At 44.2% G+C, this 26,600-nt stretch overlaps 1 protein-coding gene across 1 annotated transcript in view; it reads right to left on the reverse strand.

Annotated features, from left to right (window-relative positions):
- LOC118389705 (fibroblast growth factor 11-like) overlaps window positions 1–26,266 on the reverse strand; it is a 52,437-nt gene extending 26,171 nt beyond the window's left edge. Inside the window, exon 1 of the mRNA XM_035779541.2 lies at window positions 25,354–26,266. Coding sequence (XP_035635434.1) covers window positions 25,354–25,546 — 193 coding nt within the window. The 5' untranslated portion in view covers window positions 25,547–26,266. The remainder of the gene's footprint in view (window positions 1–25,353) is intronic.
- Window positions 26,267–26,600: the final 334 nt, after the last annotated feature.

Consider the following 26,600-nt stretch of genomic DNA (forward strand, 5'->3'; position numbering starts at 1 on the left):
ACAGCAAACATGTTACACTCTCATCACTGTAACATATCCATGCTCGTTTCATTCATCAGACAGGGTAACACGCACACACACCGTACCCTCTACCCACAATATTCTCCTTTTACCCCTGGCTCTGTCTAATTTAATCTCATGCATCAATACCCTTTAATTAATATGATTGGCTGAGGGATTTTCTTGCTGTTTCCTTTTGTTTCCTTCGCACTGCTGTCACCCACAATGTGAGCCAATTAACCCACCTTCCTTGTTGGCACCTAATATGCTGAGCCATCACTATTGCATCACTATTCCAGTCCAGAGTGAGGGCAGTCATACAGAGCATGTGCCATCATCAGCATGTGGTCTTTGTGTTCATGTCTTTGTTTCTTTGTGTGTGTGCCTGTGTATATGTTAGTGAGTGTGTCTGCAATGCTCTGTCTATTGCTCCCTGGGAACTGTAGCTTGCTGGGGTTATCTGTGACTTACCTCATCTCAATAAGTGTGGAGAGTAATCACAAGCACTGCTTGACTTAGCAGCCAAGGGCATTTCTCATTCTGCTCTGTGACCGGGCTAAACTACAGGGGCTTCCCTCTCCTTTCATTAGAAGGACTCTCTGCATCTCCCCTCTTGTCATTTGTCCTCGCTCTCTGCCTTCCTCTTTCAACCAGATTGTGAGGGAATTGTATGTGTGCGTGAGAGAGAGGGAGAGAGAGAGAGAGAGAGAGAGAGAGAGAGAGAGAGAGAGAGAGAGAGAGAGAGAGAGAGCAGTTTGTCTCTGGTGGTGTTCAATCCCTCCAAACAGAGCCATGAATTCTGGAGTATCGCCAGTAATTATCGATGCTACGTGGGACGTGGAGAGAGAGAGATAGAAAGAGAGCGAGAGATAACAATAGGGAGGCAGGGATGAGGATAGACAAGAAGCTGAAAGATAGAGGACAGAGAAGAGGAGGAGGAGAGAGAGGATGCGGATGTGATATGAGGAAGGTTGAAACATTAGAAGGAAGAGAATGGGAAAGAGAGAGGAAAAGAGGTACATTGGGTAAATCATGCAGTAGTAGCGCGAGAAGGGAGTTTAATGACCTCTTCATCTCCCAATCAAACACTACTCTCTCACTTTCAATTATACCCCGGTAAAATGGTTACCCATGTCAAACACGCAGCAGCCAGCCAGCCAGGCGAGAGTTACTGCTACTTATTAATAACATTGACAAGGACATGTCAAATACACAGCAGCCAGCCAGCCAGGCGAGAGTTACTGCTACTTATTAATGACATTGACAAGGACATGTCAAACACCCAGCAGCCAGCCAGCCAGGCGAGAGTTACTGCTACTTATTAATGACATTGACAAGGACATGTCAAACACACAGCGACGCAAATAGAGCTCCCACTGACTGATTCCCTAGTTGACACACATTAAACATTCACATATTTCATATCTGCCTCATTGGCATCATGACAGATCTGTGTCATTAGTAATTAGCAATATAGACTGTCTGAGGAGCTGTCAGCTCAGAAAGAAAGGGAGCACCATAGTGCGCCCCAAGGAATGCTCTTACTACAGTACCTCCATACACCGCAAGGACTGCTCTTACTACAGTACCTCCATACACCGCAAGGACTGCTCTTACTACAGTACCTCCATACACCACAAGGACTGCTCTTACTATCTCCATACACCATGGTTTCTTCCCTCCTAGCTGCAGACTCCAAAGCCTCTGCCCTGCTTACTTGGAGGAATAAGGACCAGAGGCAGGTGAAGAAAACTAATGCAAAGCAGCAAGAGTGCTGTTCATCATCACACACACTACTCACTCTCCCTTCAGTCCTATCCAACAGCTTCCCATGGACCCTCAAACCCTCATCCACCATGTCTTTCCCATGAACCCTTCAACACACACACACACACACACACACACACACACACACACACACACACACACACACACACACACACACACACACACACACACACACACACACACACACACACACACACACACACACACACACACACACACACACACACACACACACACACACACACACCTCTGTTTGATTTACCAGAGAAACACTGTCCCATGAGGGTTTATCCTCACCGCAGAAAGAGGGGTTTCCTCCCCCTACAGCAGTGCACAGCGTGGCATGCAAGGGGAACAATCTGTCAACTGGAGAACTGGGTCATGATGTTTAAACCAGAAGATCATTCTTATTGGCCAGTGTATATAGTAGATTATAAACTGGGTAGTTTGGTTCTGGATGCTGATAGGCTAAAAAAAGCATTCCAGCCGTGTGCATATCAGACAATATACCACGGGTATGACACAAACATGCTTGTTTACCATTCTATTTATGTTGGTAACCAGTTTAATAGCAGTAAGGCACCTCAGGGTTGTGCCTCACGTTGTGTCAAAGAATATCCCTTAGCCATGGTATATGTAAGCAATAAGGCCCGAGGAGGTGTGGTATATGGCCAATATACCACGACTAAGGGCTGTTCTTAAGCAAGACGCAACACGGAGTTCCTGGACACAGCCGTTAGCCGTGGTATATTTAAGCAATAAGGCCCGAGGAGGTGTGGTATATGGCCAATATACCATGGCTAAGGGCTGTTCTTAAGCACTACGCAACACGGAGTGTCTGGACACAGACCTTAGCCGTGGTGTATTGGCCGTACATCACAAACCCCCGAGGTGACTTATTGCTATTATAAACTGGTTACCAAGGTAATTAAAGTAAAAATAAATGTTTCGTCATACCCGTGGTATACTGTCTGATATACCACGCTGTCGGCCAATCAGCACTCAGGGCGCGAACCACCCAGTTTATATTTAAGCAATAAGGCATGAGAACTAATAAGGCATGAGAACCTGGTAATTATCGTGTGAATAATTCCTGACTAACAGCTGGTCATAGAAACAGCACATAGGTGTCAAACCCTGATATGTTTCACCTGTCTTGTCTCCATACCCCTCCAGGTATCGCCCATCTTCCTCATTATCCCCTGTTCATTTATACCTGTGTTCTCTGTTTGTCTGTTGCCAGTTTGTTTTGTTCATTCATACCTACCAGCGTTTTCTCCCCTGCTCCTGTCCTGTCTAGAGTGCCTGTTTTCAAGTTTTCCAGGTTTTGAGGTTTCTGCCTGCCCTGACCCTACCTACCGTCCCGTACATTTGCCTCACTACTCTGGATTATCGACCTCTGCCTGCCCTGACCCTGAGCCTGACCCTGAGCCTGACCCTGAGCCTGACCCTGAGCCTGTCTGCCGTCCTGTATCTTTGACTGCCAGTGTTAGATTTAATAAACTTCTGTTACTTTGACATTGTCTGCACCTGGGTCTTACCTTCAAACCTGTGCTGGCCATGACCAGCAGACCAGGTCAGCTGTGCAACGCCATCTCCTCCCAAGGACCCACCATCGGGAGGCATGAGGAACTGCTTCGTGGCCTTAAGGAGGGGGTCCAAACGTTGCCTGAATGCCATGATCCGGGATTGGACAAGTTGCTGGAGCAATTCCACGGGTTGTCTGGGAGGCAGCTTACAACGGTGGTACATCGATCTCTCCACCTTCTCGGGAGCCCCGCTTACCCCCCCCACTCAGCCCCTGAACGGGCGCTCTATAGGCTGGGTCACTCATAATACCACTCCCATCAACCTACGGGTGTCAGAGAATCACAGCGAGACTATTCAATTCATGATCATCAAGTCTCCTCAGATTCCCGTGGTTTTAGGATTCTCCTGGCTCCAATGACACAATCCCTTCATCAACTGGTCTACTGGTGCCATCATGGGCTGGAGTCCGTTCTGCCCCGGGATGTCTTCCTGGGGTCTCGGAAGGTGCCCCGGACCTCTCCTCCATTCCCGCAGAGTACCAGGACCTTCCCACATCTCCCTGGACTTTGTCATGGCTCTTCCCCCATCTGATGGCAACACCGCCATCCTGACTGTTGTGGATCGGTTTTCCAAAGTCGCCCACTTCATTCCTCTCCCCAAACTACCCTCTGTCACGGAGACGTCCCAGCTCATGGTACATGACGTCTTTCGGACTACTATCAAGACTACCGGTCGACATGGCCTCTCATCTCAGTTCTCAGTACACACGGCCGGTACAGTGAAACTGCGAATGGCTCCTTAAAACCCTCATTGGGTCATCTGCCAGCCTGTCCTCTGGAAATTGATCCGCTGGCCTACAAAAGGGGGACAGGCAGCCAGTTGCCCATTCCTGGTTTAGACAAACCCCAACTGTTGCAAATGCTAGCCTAGTAGCATGGGGAAATATTGTCTAGATGCTTTTTTTCCGGGGAGCTTAAGTTTAATAATTGACTGGTTGGGATGTAGGACAGTGGATGCACATTGAAAAATCGAATGGAGCTACTAATAGGCATTACCCGGAGAATGCAGCAATTGTGGTGCTATAACTCCCTGCTATCAACCAATCAGCATCCAGGATCCAAACAACCAGTGTTGTAGTGGACATATAAAATGGCTTGTTTGAGCCCTGAATGCTGATTGGCTGAAGGCTGTGGTATATCAGACCGTATACCATGGGTATGACACAACATTATTTGTTTACTGTCCTAATTACGTTGATAACCAGTTTATAAACTGAAATGTGTCTTCTGCATTTAACCCAACACCTCTGAATCAGAGAGGTGAGGCTGCCTTATTCAATGTCCACAGCCCCCAGGGAGCAGTTGTCGTTAGGGGTTAACTGCCCTGATCAAGGACAGAAGAGCAATATTTTCCCACCCTGCCAGTTCAAGGATAAGAACCAGCAATCTCAGCCACTAGGCTACTTGCCACCCCTTTGTTATTGTGTTAAAATGGACTACAAAGTAATAGGATAATTTTGTCCATAAAGTCAATCTCGTCCAAAACTGAAATTTGCGAGATGATTAGGAGAAAATGGTATGACACAGAATTGAAGGAATATGTCTGCTGTCAATACAGTCCCAAAAGGTTTTACATGTCGACAGTCAGCTTTGCATCATCATGAGGATGTGGCAAGTGATACTTTGTTCTTTGAAAGTCCACTATCTTGAAAACGTGGCTGCTGACCGATTTTCTTTTTTTTTGTAGCCCTTTACACTCATTCCTGTATATGGGCTGAAAATGGCAGATTTGGACACTGATAGGCATCTAAATTGGTAGTGGCTGTACATGCTATAAATTACAGTCAGAGCTCAGGCTCTGTGCTTCACAGCGCTGTACGGGATTTGACTGTCAGCCTTTCTGAACTTGAGCACCATATGTGACAAGAAGTTGGCCAACTTTTGCCATTTTTAGGTTGTCAGACTGAAAGAAACACTGTAAATTAAGAGGATTTGGTGTATTTTGAAACACAACACTTTGAGGATTATGATACGTGCTGCTTTAAAGTCCTACATGCAAGCCAAACATCAATGAGTACAAATGTGCAGTTCACATTTCCATATCGTAAAACTCAAGTCATATACAGTGTCAACGTTTATGATCACTATGTTTGATGCACAGTTACAAGATGACATGGCGACATACCATGAGTTGTTCTGAACAAACAGAATGAGCCTATGTTTGTCTACCGTAATGAACATTTGGAACATTAAAAACTGTAATATCCTATGTTTGGCATTCCTGGCTGAATGACGACATGGATAATATAGGGCTGGTGGGATTTTCCATGCACAGAGAAGCTACGTCTGGTGAGTGTCTATTTGTCAATAACAGCTGGTGCGTGATGTCTAATATTAAAGAAGTCTTGAGGTATTGCTTGCCTGAGGTAGAGTACCTTATGATAAGTTGTAGACCCCACTATCTACCAAGAGAGTTCTCATATATATTATTTGTAGCTGTCCATACTCAACCAGCTGCATAAGGCCAGAAGGAAACAAGAAAATGCTCATCCAGAAGCGGCGCTCCTAGTGGCCGGGGACTTTAATGCAGGCAAATTTAAATCCGTTTTACCTCATTTCTACCAGCATGTCACATGTGCAACCAAAGGAAGAACAACCTCTCCCTTAATGTGAGTAAGACAAAGGCGCTGATCGTGGACCAGTGGAGGCTCCTCAGAGGAGGAAGGGGAGGACTATCCTCCTCAGTGAAATTTCATAAAAATAAAAATTGTGAAACATTACATTTATCCTTTTTAGATAAAACTATGTTAAATATATTCATGCGTCACCAAATAATTGATTAAATAACATTTTTTTTGCAATGAAGGTCTACAGTAACTTCAACAGCACTGTCTGGGGTAGGACCATGGTGCAGCCGGAGGACAGCTAGCTTCTGTCCTCCTCTGGCTACATTGACTTCATAACAAAACCTAGGAGGCTCGTAGGCCTCACCACCTTCCATAGACATACATGGTAATTATGAGCACTTCCGGAGGACATCCTACAACCAATCAAAGCTTTTGCAGTATGAATTGACATGGTGTCCATCCAATCCTAGAATTAGGATCAGAGAATGAACATGTTGAGCTGAATTGGGATTGTGCCACAGAGCATTATGGGTGTTATATGTGTTAATATCCCCTTTCATTATCTGGGGTTTATGGAGAAGTTGAGAATTAAAAGCGAGGGTCGACCTCAGCCTGAGATCAGTTTCATGAAGAAGTATGAAAAGGTAAAGGCATTCAATACCAACTGGTATCAAAAGTATAGCTGGCCATCAAGCCGCCTGCATTATTGGCCTTGCCTGCGTTTTTGGGCATGCTATAATTTGCTTTTAGAGGACACGACGAGGTGGAAAGTTCCGCTGACAAGGGCAACTACAAGGAGCTTGCAGGAGAAATGGCACGTTACTATGTTTTGCTCGCTGAACATATCACACTTCCGACTGTCTTTTCTGGGATGTAGAAAATAATTCCGAATGATTTGATCGCATCATCCATTACACGTTTTTAAAGAGAGAGTTTGACGCAGCACATTTTTTCGCGTGCGGTCAAGTAGCCTTTCCACTTTCCTCCGGTATTATTTAGCGAAAATGGTAACACATGATCATGATCACTCCGGACAGACGCAAGCAAAAACTCACGATATAAATGTTGCAACAGACTAGGCTATACCTAAACATTAGAAATCTGACATGCGGAGACTATTTTTCAGTCTGATCAACTGTAGGCTACTAATAAGAGCAGCTGCATACAGCCTATGCGCCCTGTCCATCTATCTGGTCAGGGTAAACTAATTGGTAACGTTATGTATTTATAGTCCATTTGTGTGTCAGGAGAGAATGTGATCAAATTGAGTTTATATTCAAATTTGGCTGATTTAGGCTGCCTATCCGTTTTTAATCCATAATGATAAACTGGAATGAATGAATCAACATAATAGTGATGACGGTTGTGAGTAAATGTTTTATAAAGCCTACAGTTGCCTGCATGATGCAAACATGCATAAAGCAAGCTCAGCCCTGTGAGTTCTTATGTCTATCAGTTGTTGTCTGGGTAGAGGAAATCCCCCTCCTAATCCAGTTAAATAAAATTCATATGAACAAATATAAGGTAGCTGCAGTTTGACAGGCTTTTCATCCCCCCCAGGGCCAGGAATTTCAGGAGTTTTTAAAAATCATGTGACCTGATTAGGAAAAACTGGTCCCACCATAGCCCATATAAAACCTTTTTACAAATGAATCACTGTTATACCTTATAGGGTCCAGAGTTTTCCAAGTTAGGTTAACATATAAGGAAATACTCCAGGCCCCAGGGGGACAAAATTGCTACACCGCTCTGGGACCTATGGGGCCACCAGTCTGCTTGCAGTTGTCAGTTATCCTCAAGGAGGGTGGATGGTCAGGGCTTTATTCAGGAACGTTTCTTGGGATACTTTGATGTGTCAAGTAAGCGAGATGTGCAGTCTGTGTTTGACAACATTATTTTTAAGATCACAGAGAAACTCGTCCAAACCTACGATGGTGCAGCTGTAATGGAATGTATCTGCTATTTGTATTTACAGCCAAGTCCCCTCCTGTTCCCTGTTTAAGAGGTGATGACAGCTCCACTCCACTACCATTGTCATTTTCTCCTGACATGAACTGAAGCCACGTCTCATGTGCCCTCTCATCCACAGGCACATTGAATGTTTCCTCTCCAAGCACCGTGTACCCCTATAAATGTTCTCTCTTTACTGTATGTAGAGTCAATCACAAACACGATCACATTATTACACAACAATGATTTTACTACTTGCTTGGACTAACTCATTCTTAGCTCTTTTTTCTAACTGTGTAGTGTGTTGTGTTATTGTTTTTTTGTCTTCCCAGTCAAATCCTGTCCTGCACTGGTCAAGCCTCTGAACACCTCAACTCATGCCTCATACCCTCATTCAATCACTGCTGTGATCCCTATCCCACACGGTGTAATTAGCCCTCTCACTCCCATACCCCATAATATTGTACTATACATGTCTTTATTAAATAATTTAGGTTAAAATAATTAGTCTTTGACGATTTCTGAAACACAATTTTTCCTCTTTGTGCATTATTCACCTATACCGTGAGTCTCCCATCCTCCTCAATTTTTCAAGTCACCAGCCTCCACTGTCGCGGACTTCAGGAAAAGGCGGGCCGAACAGGCCCCCGTTAACATTGATGGGGCTGTAGTGGAGCAGGTCGAGAGTTTCAAGTTCCTTGGTGATCACATCACCAACGAACCATCATGAACACACCAAGACAGTTGTGAAGAGGGCATGACAAAGCCTATGTCCCCCCAGGAGACTCAAAAGATTTGGCATGGGTCCACAGATCCTCAAAAAATTCTGCAGCTGCACCATCGAGAGCATCCTGACTGGTTGCATCACTGCCTGGTATGGTGCTCGGCATCTGACAGCAAGGCGCTATATATATATAGGTAGTACGTATGGCCCAGTACATCACTGGGGCCAAGCTTCCTGCCATGCAGGACCTATATACTAGGCAGTGTCAGAGGAAAGCCCAAAAATGGTCAAAGACTCCAGTCACCCAGGTCATAGACTGTTTTCTCTGCTACCGCACGGCAAGCGCCAAGTCTAGAACCAAAAGGCTTCTCAACAGCTTCTACCCCCAAGCCAGAAAACTGCTGAACAGTTAATCAGATGGTCACCGGATTATTTACATTGACACCCCCCTCCCCCACCCCATTTGATTTTTATACTGCTGCTACTAGTTGTTTGTTAGCAGTCACTTCACCCATACCTACATGTACAAATTACCTCAACTAACCTGTACTCCCGCACGTTGACTCTGTACCGGTACCTCCTGTATATACTGTAGCCTCGCTCCTGAGTCCTTTCTGAGCACTCCAAAACTACAATGTGTTTCTCTGAATTGCCTTGCCAAAGCCTAACACTGTACGATCACATTCTATAACTTCGGTAGTCATGTTGGCAATAGAACAAGCTTTCAAATTATGCCCCCCTGACCCAGATTGTGATTTATAATGGGACGTTTTGTATTGCGTAAAACAAAAACAGTGATTATGTGATGGCGGAGCTGCAGGGTTGTGTTCAAAACAACTACAAGTGTGCTTGCTCTAGCTCCTCAACGGCACAGCTAGGAGAGCTCAAACAAGTCCCTTATAGTTGAACACTCTTTTTTTTCTGAGTCATAAAAATAAATGAAATCACTTAGGAAGTGTGCACCCGTTGGAGAGGTGTGTGTGTGTCCACTTGGAGACACCAGTTAGTCCTCTCACTCAAATTCTTGCAATTGTTTTGTCTTATGTTGCACCAACCCTGCATTTTCCAGGAATATTCTTATCATGTCACTGAATGCATCCAGAGTATTTTCCGATGTTGCTATCAACAAATGTGACAAAAAATCCAGTGAACGTGAAATGCCCATAAAATCAACAGTGTAATGTTTAGATTCGGTCTTGAGTCAGGTGAACAGTTGTGTCCTCAACTTTGGTCTAATACGTTTCCCATAATCTCCTGATCTCCTAATCTCTCCATAAACTGTTCCCTTCCAATTGCTACCATGCTTATGCATTTCATATTTCTTTTGTAAGAAACATTTCAATGTAGCCCTATCCATATAGGCCAATTCCCATGAGTGTACGGGGTTAAAGGTACGCCACAGTATTCCCTGGGTTGGGTTTATTTCAATAATGCCCACAGCCGGCAACACCTTAGTAATCATCAATTCAGAGCTCAGCTGCATGCAACCCGGTGGTGATGCCCATGGTAAATTTGGTTTAACTTTGGATATCACTATAGGGCTAGTTATCGAAGATAGGTAAATTACACAATGGAAATGGGACAATATTTTTTTAAATGTCAGCAGTTCATATACAAATATTGAAAGCATTAAATGAGAAGTAAAAGGTGTGCAATATGAAAATGTTTCCCCATGTAAATTATTGACGGTCCCTAGCCCGCCCCACAGAGAGGCAATACAAGGTCAAACCAATTTTCCCACGGTCTGGCTTCAGCCAGTCCCACTGTCTGGCTTCAGCCAGTCCCACTGTCTGGCTTCAGCCAGTCCCACTGTCTGGCTGAAGCTAATTGGCAAAAGGAGTTGGCTAGCTTGCTAGTTAGCCTAGGCTACTTCCAGCCTGGTTAGAATGTTTCAAGTTATCAAGAATGGTGAGTGACTGTAACTGTACACATGTACAGCTTAGGCAGAGCGAATGTACAAACACGTCCTACGTGCAAACACACACAAAGAGACAACCACATCAAAGCACGCCTCCAAGACCCTAATCTCCTTCTCAGTTGCATTTCTTAATAAAGTGGATTGAAACTGTGGATAAATCAGTCAGTTTAAGTGTAAATGAGCAATATGAAGAATGGTACTGTTGGTATAGATATTACTATGTGTGGATTGTTGTAGCATATAGAGAAACTAAATTGGTGTGAGAACATTGTGGGTCATGAATGGTTCTATATAGTACTGGTGTTGTGTGAGAGGTGTTTTGTGTTGGTGCTGCCTGGGATCAGCCACTTTTCAGCCCAACATTGCCTGAGATAGATTACAGCTGACACAAAGTCAATACTAACCACACACATGTACATTTACTCGTGCACACACACACACACACACACACGCACACACGCGAACGAACACACACATACACGCGAACGAACACACACACACACGAACACACACAGAGGCACGTTGCTTATGCACAATTTTTCTTCTATAGATTACTTTAATCCAGATGGACAGGAATGGACGCCTTCTACACCCACTTTATATCCCACTCTCTCTCTCTCTCTCTCTCTCTCTCTCTCTCTCTCTCTCTCTCTATACCCCTCTCTCTCTTTCACACTCCCTCCATCTTTATCTCGCTGCCTGTGCTCCATCACCCCCCCCTCTCTCTCTGTCTGTCTTTCTCTTGTTAGCGGTTAAACTCAATCTGTCCTTGTCCGGTCTAATCAAAGTCTCCACAATTTCAATTTCAGCTGTTATATGTGGGGGGCACTAACTGCGTTCTTTGTCTTTTTGTGATATCTTTAGGGCGAGAGAAGGCAAAGAGGTGTTTCCTGTGCATAAACTTATTCCCTTAGCTGAGCTGGATGAGGGTAAATAAGCCCCGGGGCCTGTGGCAACACCCTCAGCTCAGTTCAGTGCACACTCAGGGTTACACAGCATAGTCATAGAGTGAACTCTTACCACTGCACAGTACTGCTGCCCAATACTAATACATGACCAGACTTGATTTTTGCATTCCTGTTTGCAAGGGATTTAGTATTTATTTGGAAGTTTTTGGTACTTACTTTAATGAGTTCAACACTAGCTGATGACAAATGGTAATGGTGCTTGTTTTAATGGACGTCAGAAAAGAAGAGTTATTCATACAGTATGATGTAATTGCCATTTCCCTACGTAACTTCTGATGAAAGGAGTAAGTATTTTACAGCTTGATGTTAGATGGTCCCTCACCCTGAATGTGGTCTATGGGCAAGGAGAAACTGTAATCCATGGTTACATTTTCTTTATTCAGCCACGACTAACTTCAGCTAACTTTACCATCCGCTAGCTAAAAACCAATGAAAGTGATGGGGGCATGTGAGCATGTTTTTTAAAAATCATGTCCAAATGACCTGAAATCAAATCCATATTTGGTTTCATGTTAATTGAAGGTGATTTTGCTTTTAACAAATACAACATAATCAAATGCCCCCGTCACTTCCACAGATTTTTTTGTTTTGCTAGCGGTGGCTAAAGTTAGCTGAAGCTTGCAATGGCTGTTTAAAGAACTGAACCATTAACCATACAGTTTCATATGGCTCATAGACTACTTTCAGGGTGTGGAGCCATCTTACATGAAATTGTAAAATAGTGAACTAATCTTTTAAATTCCAGGGACTAGCATACGTATAGCCATACCAGCATTTCCATAACAGACCCATTTCATCAAATTTATATCAGCATGTTAAATGTGAAACCAGAGGGAAAAGAACTCTGGACCACTTATACTCCACACACAGAGACGCATACCAAGCTCTCCCCCGCCCTCCATTTGGCAAATCTGACCATAATTCCATCCTCCTGATTCCTGTTTACAAGCAAAAATTAAAGCAGTGACTAGATCAATAAAAAAAGTGGTCAGATGAAGCAGATGCTAAGCTACAGGACTGTTTTGCTAGCACAGACTGGAATATGTTCCAGGACTCCTCCGATGGCATTGAGGAGTACACCACATCTGTCATTGGTTTCATCAACAAGTGCTTCGATGATGTCATCCCCACAGTGACCGTACGTACATACCAGAAGCCATGGATTACAGCCAGCATCTGCACTGACCTAAAGGCTAGAGCGGCCGCTTTCAAGGAGCGGGACTCAAACCCGGAAGTTTATAAGAAATTCCTCTATGCCCTCCGACAAACCATCAAACAGGCAAAGCGTCAATACAGGACTAAGATCGAGCCGTACTACACCGGCTCTGACACTCATCGGATGTGGCAGGGTTTGCAAACCATTACAGACTACAAAGGGAAGCACAGCTGAGAGCTGCCCAGTGACCACTCTCAACTTTTCATTAGAGATACTGAAATGTTGAAAGTCAAATGCTATTGCAAAAGCTTAATTATTATTAAAGGTGAAGTTTAAGTATAACTCTGACTGGTGTGTGGTTTGCTCTCTCATCATTTGGCAATACAGGAAATTGCCACGACACTAGCAAGTGTCTTCACTGACATTTTTAACCTCTCCCTGTCCAAGTCTGTAATACCAACATGTTTTAAGCAGACCACCATAGTGCCTATGCCCAAGAACACTAAGATAACCTGCCTAAATGACTACAGACCCGTAGCACTCACATCTGAAGCCATGAAGTGCTTTTAAAAGCTGGTCATCGCTCACATCAACACCATCAACCAAGAAACCCTAGACCCACTCCAACTTGCATACCGCCTCAACAGATCCACAGATGATGCAATCTCTATTGCACTCCACACTGCCCTTTCCCTCCTGGACAAAAGGAACACCTATGTGAGAATGCTATTCATTGACTACAGCTCAGCGTTCAACACCATAGTGCCCTCAAAGCTCATCAATAAGCTAAGGTCCCTGGGACTAAAAGAAACCTCCCTCTGCAACTGGATCCTGGACTTCCTGACGGGCCTCCCCCAGATAGTAAGGGTAGGTAACAACACATCCGCCATGCTGATCCTCAACGCGGGCCCCTCAGGGGTGTGTGTTCAGCCCCCTCCTATACTCCCTGTTCACTGATGACTGCACGGCCAGGCACGACTCCAACACCATCATTCAATTTGCAATTGACACAACAGTGGTAGGCCTGATAACCGACAACGAGACAGCCTATAGGGACGAGGTCAGAGACATGGTTGTGTGGTGCCAGGACAACAACCTCTCCCTCAATATGATCAAGACAAAGGAGATGATTGTGGACTACAGGAATAAGAGGACATAGCACGGCCCCATTCTCATCGACGGGGCTGCATTGGAGCAGGTTTAGAGCCATCAAACTAACATGCTCCAAGCACACCTAGACAGTCGTGAAGCGGACATGACAAAACCTATTCCCCCTCAGGAGACTGAAAAGATTCGGCATGGGTCCTCAGATCCTCAAAAGTTTTTACAGCTGCACCAGTGAGAGCATCCTGACTGGTTGCATCACTGCCTGGTATGGCAACTGCTCGGCCTCTGACCGCAAGGCACGACAGGCGGTAGTGTGAACGGCCCAGTACATCACTGGGGCTAAGCTTCCTGCCATCCAGGACCTCTATACCAGGCGGTGTCAAAGAAAGGCCCTAAAAATTGTCAAAGACTCCAGCCACCCTAGTCATAGACTGTTCTCTCCGCTACTGCACGGCAAGCGGTACCGGAGCGCCAAGTTTAGGTCCAAGAGGTTTCTAAACAGCTTCTTCACCCAAGCCATAAGACTCCTGAACATCTAGTCAAATGGCCACCCAGACTATTTGCATTGCCCCTCCTCCCCTCTCCACACCACTACCACTCTCTGTCATCTATTTACCTCAACTAACCGGTGCCCCTGCACATTGACTCTATTCCGGCACCCCCCTGTTATTTTTTTACTGCTGCTCTTTAATTACTTGTTACTTTTGTCTCTTAACTGTTGGTTAGGGGCTCGTAAGTAAACATTTCACTCTAAGGTCTACTACACCTGTTGTATTTGGCGCATATGACTAATACAATTGGATTTGATTTGATTACTGCCACTAAAGCTATCAGAGCTACTGTACCCTAATATCACTGTGTGTTTGGCCAAAGGCCACATTTCCTCTGATCCATTCAAAGAGAATGATAATCTGATTTATGCATTCTGCATTTCTTTTAGATATCAGCATGATTCTGGATGCTTTCCATCTACTGTATCCTGCAGCTCAGTTAGGAGCTCCAGCTTGGAGACTTATTTTATGGACAGAAAATGAAGCCACCAAACCACAAACATCAATCCCTTTACATCTAATTGTGTTTTTTCCTTTTGAGCAAAAAAATCCTCAAAGATTATGGAACGGACCCAAATCTTTGCTGTTGCATAAGGCTGTAATCTGATGCATCTTGGGCATTCTCATTATCAAACAGTGGAATGTAGGAATTTATTCTCCCTCTGTTCCTAAACTAATCGGATATGCTTACGCATGGATACTAGCGTCCTGGTCCGTGGATGCTATTTGCTAAGAGGTATTTTAGACATTGTGACGCAACAAGGGATGTTCATGGACAAATTTGAAAATCCACGGAAATTGGTTGGACAAATCCAAGGTGATCTTTGCTCATTGTTTTGCCCAGAGACTGACAGACACAAGCTGGGTGTCGACTCTTTCCCTAGGTTTTATTCCATAATACAGTACACTCTGAAAATAGACACAAAGGTTATTTTTAAATCTTGTTTGTCATGGCTAAATAATTTTTTAAATCTCAAATAAAACACCAAGCTTAAAAACAGGATTTTATATGGTTTACTCATGATAAAATCACCTATTAGTAATTATAGCCTCCCAAGTGGTTCAGCTGTCTAAGACACTGCATCACAGTGCTAGAGGCGTCACTACAGACCCGGGTTCGATCCCAGGCTGTGTCGCAGCCAGCTGCGACCGGGAGACCCATGAGGCGGCACACGATTGGCACAGCGTCGTCCGGGTTAGGGGAGGGTTTGGCCGGCCGGGATATCCTTGTCCCATTGCGCTCTAGCGACTCCTTGTGGTGGGCCGGGTGCATGCACGCTGACTTCGGACGCCAGTTGTATAGCGTTTCTTCCGACATATTGGTGCGGCTGGCCTCCAGGTTAAGCAAGCAGTGTGTCAAGAAGCAGTGCAGCTTAGCAGGGTGGTGTCTTGGAGGACTCATGGCTCTCGAACTTTGCCTCTCCCGAGTCCGTACGGGAGTTGCAGCGATGGGACAAGACTGTAACTACCAATTGGGGAGATAAAGGGGTAAAAAAAAAATTTACGTTGTAATTATTGTGCAGATGTGATGGCTATCAACACGGCCTATTCAATGTACAGTAGTTTGCTATTAAAAAGTATTACTGTCAGATCTGACTGTGCTTATAGTGATGCTTTATTTTGTCATACGGGAAAGAAGGACTTAACTTGTAGAAATAAATACTTTTTCTATTGACTGTGGTTTCTTACCTCTCAACCTCATGGTATCCCTTCTCCCTCTCTCTCGCTCCCTTCTTCTCTCTCTCTCTCTCTCTCTCTCGCTCCCTTCTTTTCTCTCTCCCTCTCTGACCCCTGTCGCAGTCAGTAAAGATGTGATGGGAGGCTACCTAACACCGCTCAGTCTGATCAGGTGTTGTCCAGTAAGCGACTTTAGGGCCCTCATCTCTTGCGGTCAGCTAAATGCTATCCTACGCTGGATCTCACCACGTTCCCTGGTCTCCTGCTCGCCGATAGGGTCCCAGATTTGTGACCCGCAGCACTTTTCCAGAGTACAGTCGATTGGCCCTACTGATGCCTACTCATGCTTTACTACGACCCACCTCTGCGCCAGAAGACATCTGGGACTATACTACACTTCCTGTCTGTCTGGCTGTCAACATGCACTAACTGCAGATCAAACACTCCTCTTTAGCTTTGGTTCATATTACTGTCTCATTCTCAGCTTGCCCAGGTGTCATCGGCCAGGTTGTAGGTGTGTGTGTGTGTGTGTGTGTGTGTGTGTGTGTGTGTGTGTGTGTGTGTGTGTGTGTGTGTGTGTGTGTGTGTGTGTGTGTGTGTGTGTGTGTGTGTGTGTGTGTGTGTGTGTGTGTGTGTGTGCGAGCGAGCGAGCTAGACAGTGTGTGTGAGGGGAGGAGAGGGTCACTGCTCTATATCCCACCCTTCCCAGGTCAGATTCCTCCTTGGACAAACTAAGGGGGTAATTATTGATTGAACAGTATACTGTACATTAATGCGTTGGATGGATCGGAGAGGGGAGAATCACCGCAGATCACTGGCAGAGAGCTTTCACATAGCGGGCCAGCCAGGCGGCCATCTTAAGAAAGGCGAGGACAGGAAGAGGTGGAGGGAAGGTGGGAGCAGAGGCTGATGCTGCATTTTGCAACTATCACACTGTTGATGGTAATATGATATCTTTAACACTGTACACCTACCACCATTATAGAAAATGTGTAAACTGCAAATATGACATTTTAATGAAAGTGGTAAATGCTTCAGAGTGGCTGCGGATCTGACTGAAACAAAACACAGGTATGCTACAGTTTAACACCATCTGCTCACTATACATAATTCAAAACAACATTGTACATAACTAAAAAGACCTAAATGCGTATTCCTATGAAGCTGAGATCAAATGGTTAGCATGAAGACGCTGCATGGATGTTTCACCGGTGAAACTTGGAGGAATTATCATTCACGATTGGCAGTGAGAAATGTGAATGGAGGGTGACCACAAAAATATGTGTGTAAAATAAAGGTAAATAAATACATGCGCAGGACATGCTATGGGTCTTCCAGGGGTGGGGGGGGGGGGGGGATAACCATAACCAAAAAAGACAACTATTACCTTGCGAATGCTGATGGCTTGATGGTAGAACGCACTTAAAATGGAGTAATGGCGATGGATCACTTATATAACTCTCTGCACACACCCTAAATGAAAGACACAACCACTGGCATGAAGTGAGTACCCTACAGTGCAGTGAACTCAACTATGAGACATTTAGTGGCCTGAAGCCGTGTTATGCAAACACACAGTCATATGTGAGAGCATCGAAGCTTTCCTGTTGCTTTTCACTGTTGTTTATGATATCGCTCACAGTTGCAAGACCAATGGGTATTACCATAACAAAGCTATGAGGCATGGCAGCAGTGCACTCTGTTGCCACTAGAAGAATGGGAATACAGCACGGTGCTATTTCAGGCCCGTGGAGAGGTTGTTATCATACATTACTCTGGGGCTTTCACACACAGAGACCTGAACATGCACAGCAACTCAAACACACAGATACGGGAGGCAAGCACTCACACACACTCATGGACACACACGCACACATACACGGACACACACGCACACACACACACACACACACTCATGGACACACACGCACACATAAAGGTAATTGACTAAATAAAGGAAACACCAACATAGAGTATCTTAGGGCGTTGGAACACCAGGAGCCAGAACAGCTTCAATGCACCTTAGAATAGATTCTACAAGTGTCTGGAACTCTATTGTAGGGATGCAACGCCATTCTTCCACAATAAATTCCATCATTTGATGTTTAGTTAGATGGTGGTGGAAAACACTGTCTCGGGCGCTGCTGCTGAATCTCCCATAAGTGTTCAATTGGGTTGAGATCTGGTGACTGAGACAGCCATGACATATGGTTTTCACAACAAGCTCACACAGTCTCACATCAGAATTAGATGTTCATCCGTGTATCTCAAACGTCAAATTTCTAAGTTGCTCCAAACGTCAAATCTCGAAGTGTATGGTTGCTGTATGGTTCCAAGGTTAAGTTTATGCATTAACGCTGAATTCCTAAGGTTAAGCATTAACTATGAATGTGTCAAGTAAGGGTTAAGGTTTGGGATATGTTTGAAACCAAAAACATACAAATGGATTGCGACTTCTGGAACCAGGGGGAGATGCTTATGCCCAAGCAAAACTAAAGCCTACTTGAAGGTAAAAGTGATCACTGTTGCCCATAGGGATCTGTTTCCACATCATCTCCTGACGTCCCCCAGACATGGATGGACATCGAACACTGACTTGTATCACGGGTGACCTGCCTGGGTTTACATTGTTTTCATGCTCATCAAACCATTCAGTGACCACTCGTGCCCTGTGGATTGGGGAATTGTCTTCCTATGGGGGGCATAGCCATGGTAGCCCAAAAAATGTTCCAAAATAATGACCTGCCCAAAATGTTGATTCATAAGCCATGATACATACATTTGATACATAACACAGTGTGATGTTAGGTGCTTAATTTGCTCAGGAACCACACCTGTGTGGAAGCACCTGCCTTCAATATACTTTGTATCCTTATTTACTCGTTTCCATTATTTTACCTGTTCATACATTAACACGCCCGCACGCCCGCACACACACACACACACACACGCACGCACGCACGCACGCACGCACACACACACACACACACACACACACAAGCAGTCTTCCACACTCACATGTAAATAGAGATCTCCAAACACTAACAAAGACACAAATAATTAATGTCACACAAAGAGCAGATCGGTTTTTTATCACTTTGTAGCAATTTCCACAAGTACTGCATGTGCTACATTTCCACAAGTACTGCATGTGCTACATTTCCACAAGTACTGCATGTGCTACATTTCCACAAGTACTGCATGTGCTACATTTCCACAAGTACTGCATGTGCTACATTTCCACAAGTACTGCATGTGCTACATTTCCACAAGTACTGCATGTGCTACATTTCCACAAGTACTGCATGTGCTACATTTCCACAAGTACTGCATGTGCTACATTTTCACAAGTACTGCATGTGCTACATTTCCACAAGTACTGCATGTGCTACATTTCCACAAGTACTGCATGTGCTACATTTCCACAAGTACTGCATGTGCTACATTTCACAAGTACAAGTACTGCATGTGCTACATTTCCACAAGTATTGCATGTGCTACATTTCCACAAGTACTGCATGTGCTACATTTCCACAAGTACTGCATGTGCTACATTTCCACAAGTACTGCATGTGCTACATTTCCACAAGTACTGCATGTGCTACATTTCCACAAGTACTGCATGTGCTACATTTCCACAAGTACTGCATGTGCTACATTTCCACAAGTACTGCATGTGCTACATTTCCACAAGTACTGCATGTGCTACATTTTCACAAGTACTGCATGTGCTACATTTCCACAAGTACTGCATGTGCTACATTTCCACAAGTACTGCATGTGCTACATTTCCACAAGTACTGCATGTGCTACATTTCCACAAGTACTGCATGTGCTACATTTCCACAAGTACTGCATGTGCTACATTTCCACAAGTATTGCATGTGCTACATTTCCACAAGTACTGCATGTGCTACATTTCCACAAGTACTGCATGTGCTACATTTCCACAAGTACTGCATGTGCTACATTTCCACAAGTACTGCATGTGCTACATTTCCACAAGTACTGCATGTGCTACATTTCCACAAGTACTGCATGTGCTACATTTCCACAAGTACTGCATGTGCTACATTTCCACAAGTACTGCATGTGCTACATTTCCACAAGTACTGCATGTGCTACATTTCCACAAGTACTGCATGTGCTATATTTCCACAAGTACTGCATGTGCTACATTTCCACAAGTACTGCATGTGCTACATTTTCACAACTCTTAGCACAAATATCAAAACAGATCCCCAGAATGTTTTTTAAAATTTGTTTTTTATTTCACCTTTATTTAACCAAATAGGCCAGTTGAGAACAAGTTCTCATTTATAACTGCTACCTGGCCAAGATAATGCAAAGCAGTGCGACACAAACAACAACACAGTTGAGTTACACATGGAATAAACAAACGTACAGTCAATAACACAATAGAAAAAAATCTGTATACAGTGTGTGCAAATGAGGTAAGATTAGGGAGGTAAGGCAATAAATAGGCTGTAGTGGTAATTACAATTTAGCATTTAATAAAACATTTTTTTTTTTAAATAACAATATGGGGATGTAGTAGTTGGATGGGCTATTTACAGATGGGCTATGTACAGGTGCAATGATCTGTGAGCTGCTCTGACAGCTGATGCTTAGTTAGTGAGGGAGATATGAGTCTCCAGCTTCAGTGATTTTTGCTGCTATGGTGACCAGTGAGCTGAGATAAGGCAGGGCTTTACCTAGCAAAGACTTATAGATGACCTGGAGCCAGTGGGTTTGGCGACGAATATGAAGTGAGAGCCAGCCAACGAGAGCATACAAGTCGCAGTGGTGGGTAGTATATGGGGCTTTGGTGACAAAACGGATGGCACTGTGATAGACTGCATCCAATTTTCTGAGTAGAGTAAATGACATCGCCGAAGTCAAGGATCAGTAGGATAGTCTGTTTTACGAGGGTATGTTTGGAAGCATGAGTGAAGGATGCTTTGTTTCAAAATAGGAAGGATTCGATTCTGGATTGGAGATGCTTAATGTAAGTCTGGAAGGAGATTTTACAGTCTATCCAGACACCTAGGTATTTGTAGTTGTCCACATATTCTAAGTCAGAACCGTCCAGAGTAGTGATGCTGGATGGGCGGGCAGGTGTGGGCAGCAATAGGTTGAAGAGCATGCAAAGCGGTGTGGTGACAGTGTTTCCTAGCCTCAGTTCAGTGGCCAGCTGGGAGGAGGTGCTCTTATTCTTAGTTTCACAACTCTAATCACAAATATCAAAACAGATCATCAGAATGTTTCACAACTCTAATCACAAATATCAAAACAGATCATCAGAATGTTTCACAACTCTAATCACAAATATCAAAACAGATCATCAGAATGTTTCCAACTCTAATCACAAATATCAAAACAGATCATCAGAATGTTTCACAACTCTAATCACAAATATCAAAACAGATCATCAGAATGTTTCACAACTCTAAGCACAAATATCAAAGTTGACTGATTACAACAATCAGTTGACTGATTACAACAAACTAATTCACAAAGTCACTTGTTCACTGTACCAAATGACTCCTCACAGGGCACATACGTCAGTTCATTCTTTGGGGAATGGCCTCTACAAGGTGTTGAAAGCGCTCCACAGGGATGCTGGCCCATGTTGACTACAATGCGTTCCACAGTTGTGTCACGTTGGCTGGATGTCCTTTGGGTGGTGGACCATTCTTGATACACACGGAAAACTGATGAGCTTCAAAAACCCAGCAGCGCTGCAGTTGTTGATACACTCAAACCGGAGAGCCTTGCACCTACTAGCATACCCGTTCAAAGCCCTTAAATCTTTTGTCTTTCCCATGTCGTCTGAGATCCCCAAAGACTGGAAAGCTGCCGCGGTCATTCCCCTCTTCAAAGGGGGAGACACTAGACCCAAACTGCTACAGACCTATATCTACCCCTGCCTTTCTAAGGTCTTCGAAAGCCAAGTTAGCAAACAGATCACCGACCATTTCGAATCCCACCTTACCTTCTCCACTATGCAATCTGGTTTCCGAGCTGGTCATGGGTGCACCTCAGCCACTCTCAAGGTCTTAAACGATATCATAACCGCCATCGATAAGAGACAATACTGTGCAGCTGTATTCATCAACCTGGCCAAGGCTTTCAACTCTGTCGATCACCACAGTCTTATAGGCAGACTCAACAGCCTTGGTTTCTAAAATGACTGCCTCGCCTGGTTCACCAACTATTTCTCAGACAGAGTGCAGTGTATCAAATCGGAGGGCCTGTTGTCCGGATCTCTGGCAATCTCTATGGGGGTGCCACAGGGTTCAATTCTCGGGCCGACTCTTTTCTCTGTATACATCAATGATGTTGCTCTTGCTGCTGGTGATTCTCTGATACATCTTTGCAGATGACACCATTCTGTATACAGTGGGGCAAAAAAGTATTTAGTCTGCCACCAATTGTGCAAGTTCTCCCACTTAAAAATATGAGAGAGGCCAGAAATCCAAAAATCACATTACAAAATAGCCTCCAACACTCTACTCAGCAAATTGTATGCAGTCTATCACAGTGCCATCCGTTTTGTCACCAAAGCCCCATATACTTCCCACCACTGCGACCTGTATGTTCTCGTTGGCTGGCCCTCGCTTCATATTCGTCGGCAAACCCATTGGCTCCAGGTCATCTATAAGTATTTGCTAGGTAAAGCCCTGCCTTATCTCAGCTCACTGGTCACCATAGCAGCAGCAACCAGCAGCAGCAGCTCCAGCAAACATATTTCACTGGTCACCCCCGAAGCCAATTCCTCCTTCGGCCGCCTTTCCTTCCAGTTCTCTGCTGCCAATGACTGGAAAGAACTGCAAAAATCACTGAAGCTGGAGACTCTTATCTCCATCACTAGCTTTAAGCATCAGCTGTCAAAGCAGCTCACAGATCACTCCGCCTGTACACAGCCTATCCAACTACCTCATCCTCAAACTGTTATTTTTTTAATTGTATCTTGCTCCTTTGCACCCCAGTATCTCTACTTGCACACTCATCTTCTGCACATCTATCACGTCAGTGTTTAATTGCTATATTGTAATTATTTCGCCACTATGGCCTATTTATTTCCTTACCTCCCTTATCCTACCTCATTTGCACATACTGTATATATACTTTTTTCTATTGTATTATTGACTGTATTTTTGTTTATTCCATGTGTAACTCTGTGTTGTTGTTTGTGTCGCACTGCTTTGCTTTATCTTGGCCAGGTTGTAGTTGTAAATGAGAACTTGTTCTCAACTAGCCTACCTGGTTAAATAAAGGTGAAATATAAATTGAAATCAAATCAAATTCACCCTCTGAATGGCACACATACACAATCCATCTACACTGATCGAAGTGGATTTAAAAGGTGACATCAATAAGGGATCACAGCTTTCACCTGGATTCACCTGGTCAGTCTGTGTCATGGAAAGAGCAGGTGTTCCTAATGATTTGTCCACTCCGTGTATCCCACTTACTATCTGAATGTCATTGATGCATTGTAAGCTGATGAATTTCAAGCAGAGAGAGACAGGTGATACTGTATCAGTTGACAAGTCACGTAAGAAAAGGCACAGTGTTGCATGGGGCAGACAAATTGCGTTAAAGTCAGAAACGGCATGGAAAATGAAACTGACTATTTACTATTCTTTCTATTCAGCACTTAAAATGTCTAGTATTTTTTGCTATTGAATAAATGGTAGTTAAAATGACTAAAGGGCCTATCTTGTGTATTGGGGACTAAACGGTAATGGTATTTCATGGAAAACGTTGATTGTGCATGAATGACTCAGGGGTGAAAGATGTATGAAGCCCCAATGAGTGCACAAACAAATGTTCTGAACATTAGGTGTGTGGGGGGCATTACAAGTGTTATCAGTTTCGAGTTTTGTACTTAATGTTTAGAAATTATATCATTTGCGTCTGAAGAATTTGCCAAAGTCATCGAAAGAAAACTACAAGATGCCAGAGCAAATTACATGTCTGATACTACATACACCAATGGCCATAGGAAATAACAAGGATAACGTAGTGTTTTATAATGTGAACCCTCTCTGGCATGTCCTTAACTGTGTCCATAAAGCAGAATCTCTTCACTATTCAGCAACATCTTGAAAACACCATTATAACGTAGCAGACATTTCAGGCTTTGTAGAAAAGTGGTGATTCTCCAAACAGGGATTATCTGGGGTTACAACAAAATATTTGTGTTGTATGAAATGCATTATGGGTTATATTCTCAACACGGCGGCTGCTATGATCCTTTACGTTCAACTCTTCACTATCCAGAAGCACAGAAGAATTGACAGAAACCAGCCGTTTTCATTAATCAGGCGGCTCGTGTGGTCTACATTTTCATGGCCACCCAATGGACATTGAAAAGAACAATATTGTGATCATTGTATTTTTTTTGTTGCCTGTGGCAAGGTTACATAGATTAGAAAACTGGCAAGGTTACATAGATCACAACACAGGTTAGATTGGTCTTAATCTGAAATGTATTAATCATCTCTGGAGTGGGGGTGGAAAGGTCGAAGGGTCTTTAACATAACTGAATTTTAACCGGAGGTGTCATTACAGTGCACATTACCCACACACACACACACACACACACACACACACACACACACACACACACACACACACACACACACACACACACACACACACACACACACACACACACACACACACACACACACACACACACACACACACACACACTTAGACAGAAATAAGTGGCTCTAATTACCTCCCCAAAGGCAGTTCTAAAAGGTGAAGTAAGAATAGTGTATGTGAGCTGTGGGTTTTCTCTTTGTAGTCTACTGCATCATGTGGTCCCTCCAGTATGGACAGAGTAATAACCCACTCCACATGATATAACCACTATCCAACTAGCCACCACCCAGGATGGGAACAGCTGTGTGGATTTGGGGAAGGCTGACTGTACACTATATAATCCAGTAGTGTGAGTGGAGACTCCTGCTCACCACTGTTGATTTAGCTCTGTTGTCTCTCTGTGACTAGGGCATACCCACTACAACCAGTGATAATCTAATATGGCGTTCCTTTTCATTCTGACATGGTCTGACCCAAACGGACACATTGGATAGAATCTAATTCTCTAATCATTCATTCCAAAAAATGTACAAATAATTCCAACATGAACATCCCCACATTCCGTTAGTTATGAATAAAGCAAAAAATGTAACCCCCATAATGTTTACCCCAAAACACTACAGACAGGCTCAAAAGCATATCTTGTGTTTACCTGTGACCACCATTCCACCAACCAATCAGTGACTTGGCAGAGAGGAATGGGAGGAGATGGAGGAGGAAGAAGAGAGTGATGACTCACCCGGTCTCTTTTCGTTTCGACCTTTTCGACCCCCACATAGCCGTACTTTAGAGATAAGGACTAAGATCTGTTTCTGGCACAGAGACTTGTTGCTCTTAGGACAGGGCTTCCTTTTGTTGGCTACAGGTCGGTTTTGTCCGTCGTCCTTGACCGCCCGTTTCTGTCTGATGAGAGAGCTGGCGAGAGCTGCCATCTTCCCCCCCTCTCACCTTTGGGAGGGGGGTGTCTTCCTACCTAACAACCCCTCTCCTGGTGGGGCTGTCTCTGTCCTCAAGCAGCAGAGAGAGATGGGAAGGTCCAGGGAGAGCCCCAGAGGGGGGAGAGGGGTTCTACGCGGTGTTACAGATATGGGGGTTAGGTTCAGAGCCCCCTGAAAAAGGAAGGAGCTGGAGAAGGTGAAAGTTCAAGTGCAGTCAAACATCCAATGTTGACCCTCCAGTGTGATGATAAATAAATACACCAACACTAAAATAAACACCCAAAACAAAGACCAGTAAGGTCACATCATCAGTCAAAATAAAGAAGGGTGATTGAGGTTAGAATGTCTGTTCGATAAAAAAAACATGTAAAGACATCTCCATTTCTTACATTTTTAACCCCACCCATCTTGTCCCTCGCGACCAAATTACCAGACAACGAAGTTCAAAATATTGCAAAATCACTAGCCTATCCTATAAGTAAACAATCCCCCAAAAAGAGACAGAGCTCTTTTCTCTGTCATATAAAAATTACACTTCTTCCAGTGAAGAGTGAAATCATTTTGAAGCTCAAACAGCATAAAAATATACAGGCAGTCACCATGTAGTTTCTGGATGCCCAACTTTGCCTGCCGTGGAAAAGCGTCAGGAATAATGAGCGGAGAAACAGCGCGGTAATCCAGCAGACTTAGATCCAGTGGCAGCATACAGGCGGGACGGTGATGGACTCACAAGAATGAAGCCGGGAACGGAACAGAGGGATGGACAGAGAGAGATTTCTCTTCCGCCTCTTCTGGCATACTCTCTCTCCACACAGCCCTCACCTAACCCCCCTCCACCCAAAGCAGCAAGTTAGTGTGTGTGTGTGTGTGTGTGTGTGTGTGTGTGTGTGTGTGTGTGTGTGTGTGTGTGTGTGTGTGTGTGTGTGTGTGTGTGTGTGTGTGTGTGTGTGTGTGTGTGTGTGTGTGTGTGTGTGTGTGTGTGTGTGTGTGTGTGTGTGTGTGTGTGTGTGTGTGTGAATTTCAGCAGCCACCATCAGTAGAGGTGACA

This window comes from Oncorhynchus keta, chromosome 11, assembly GCF_023373465.1.
Source record: "Oncorhynchus keta strain PuntledgeMale-10-30-2019 chromosome 11, Oket_V2, whole genome shotgun sequence".
In the NCBI taxonomy this organism is placed as follows: domain Eukaryota; kingdom Metazoa; phylum Chordata; class Actinopteri; order Salmoniformes; family Salmonidae; genus Oncorhynchus; species Oncorhynchus keta.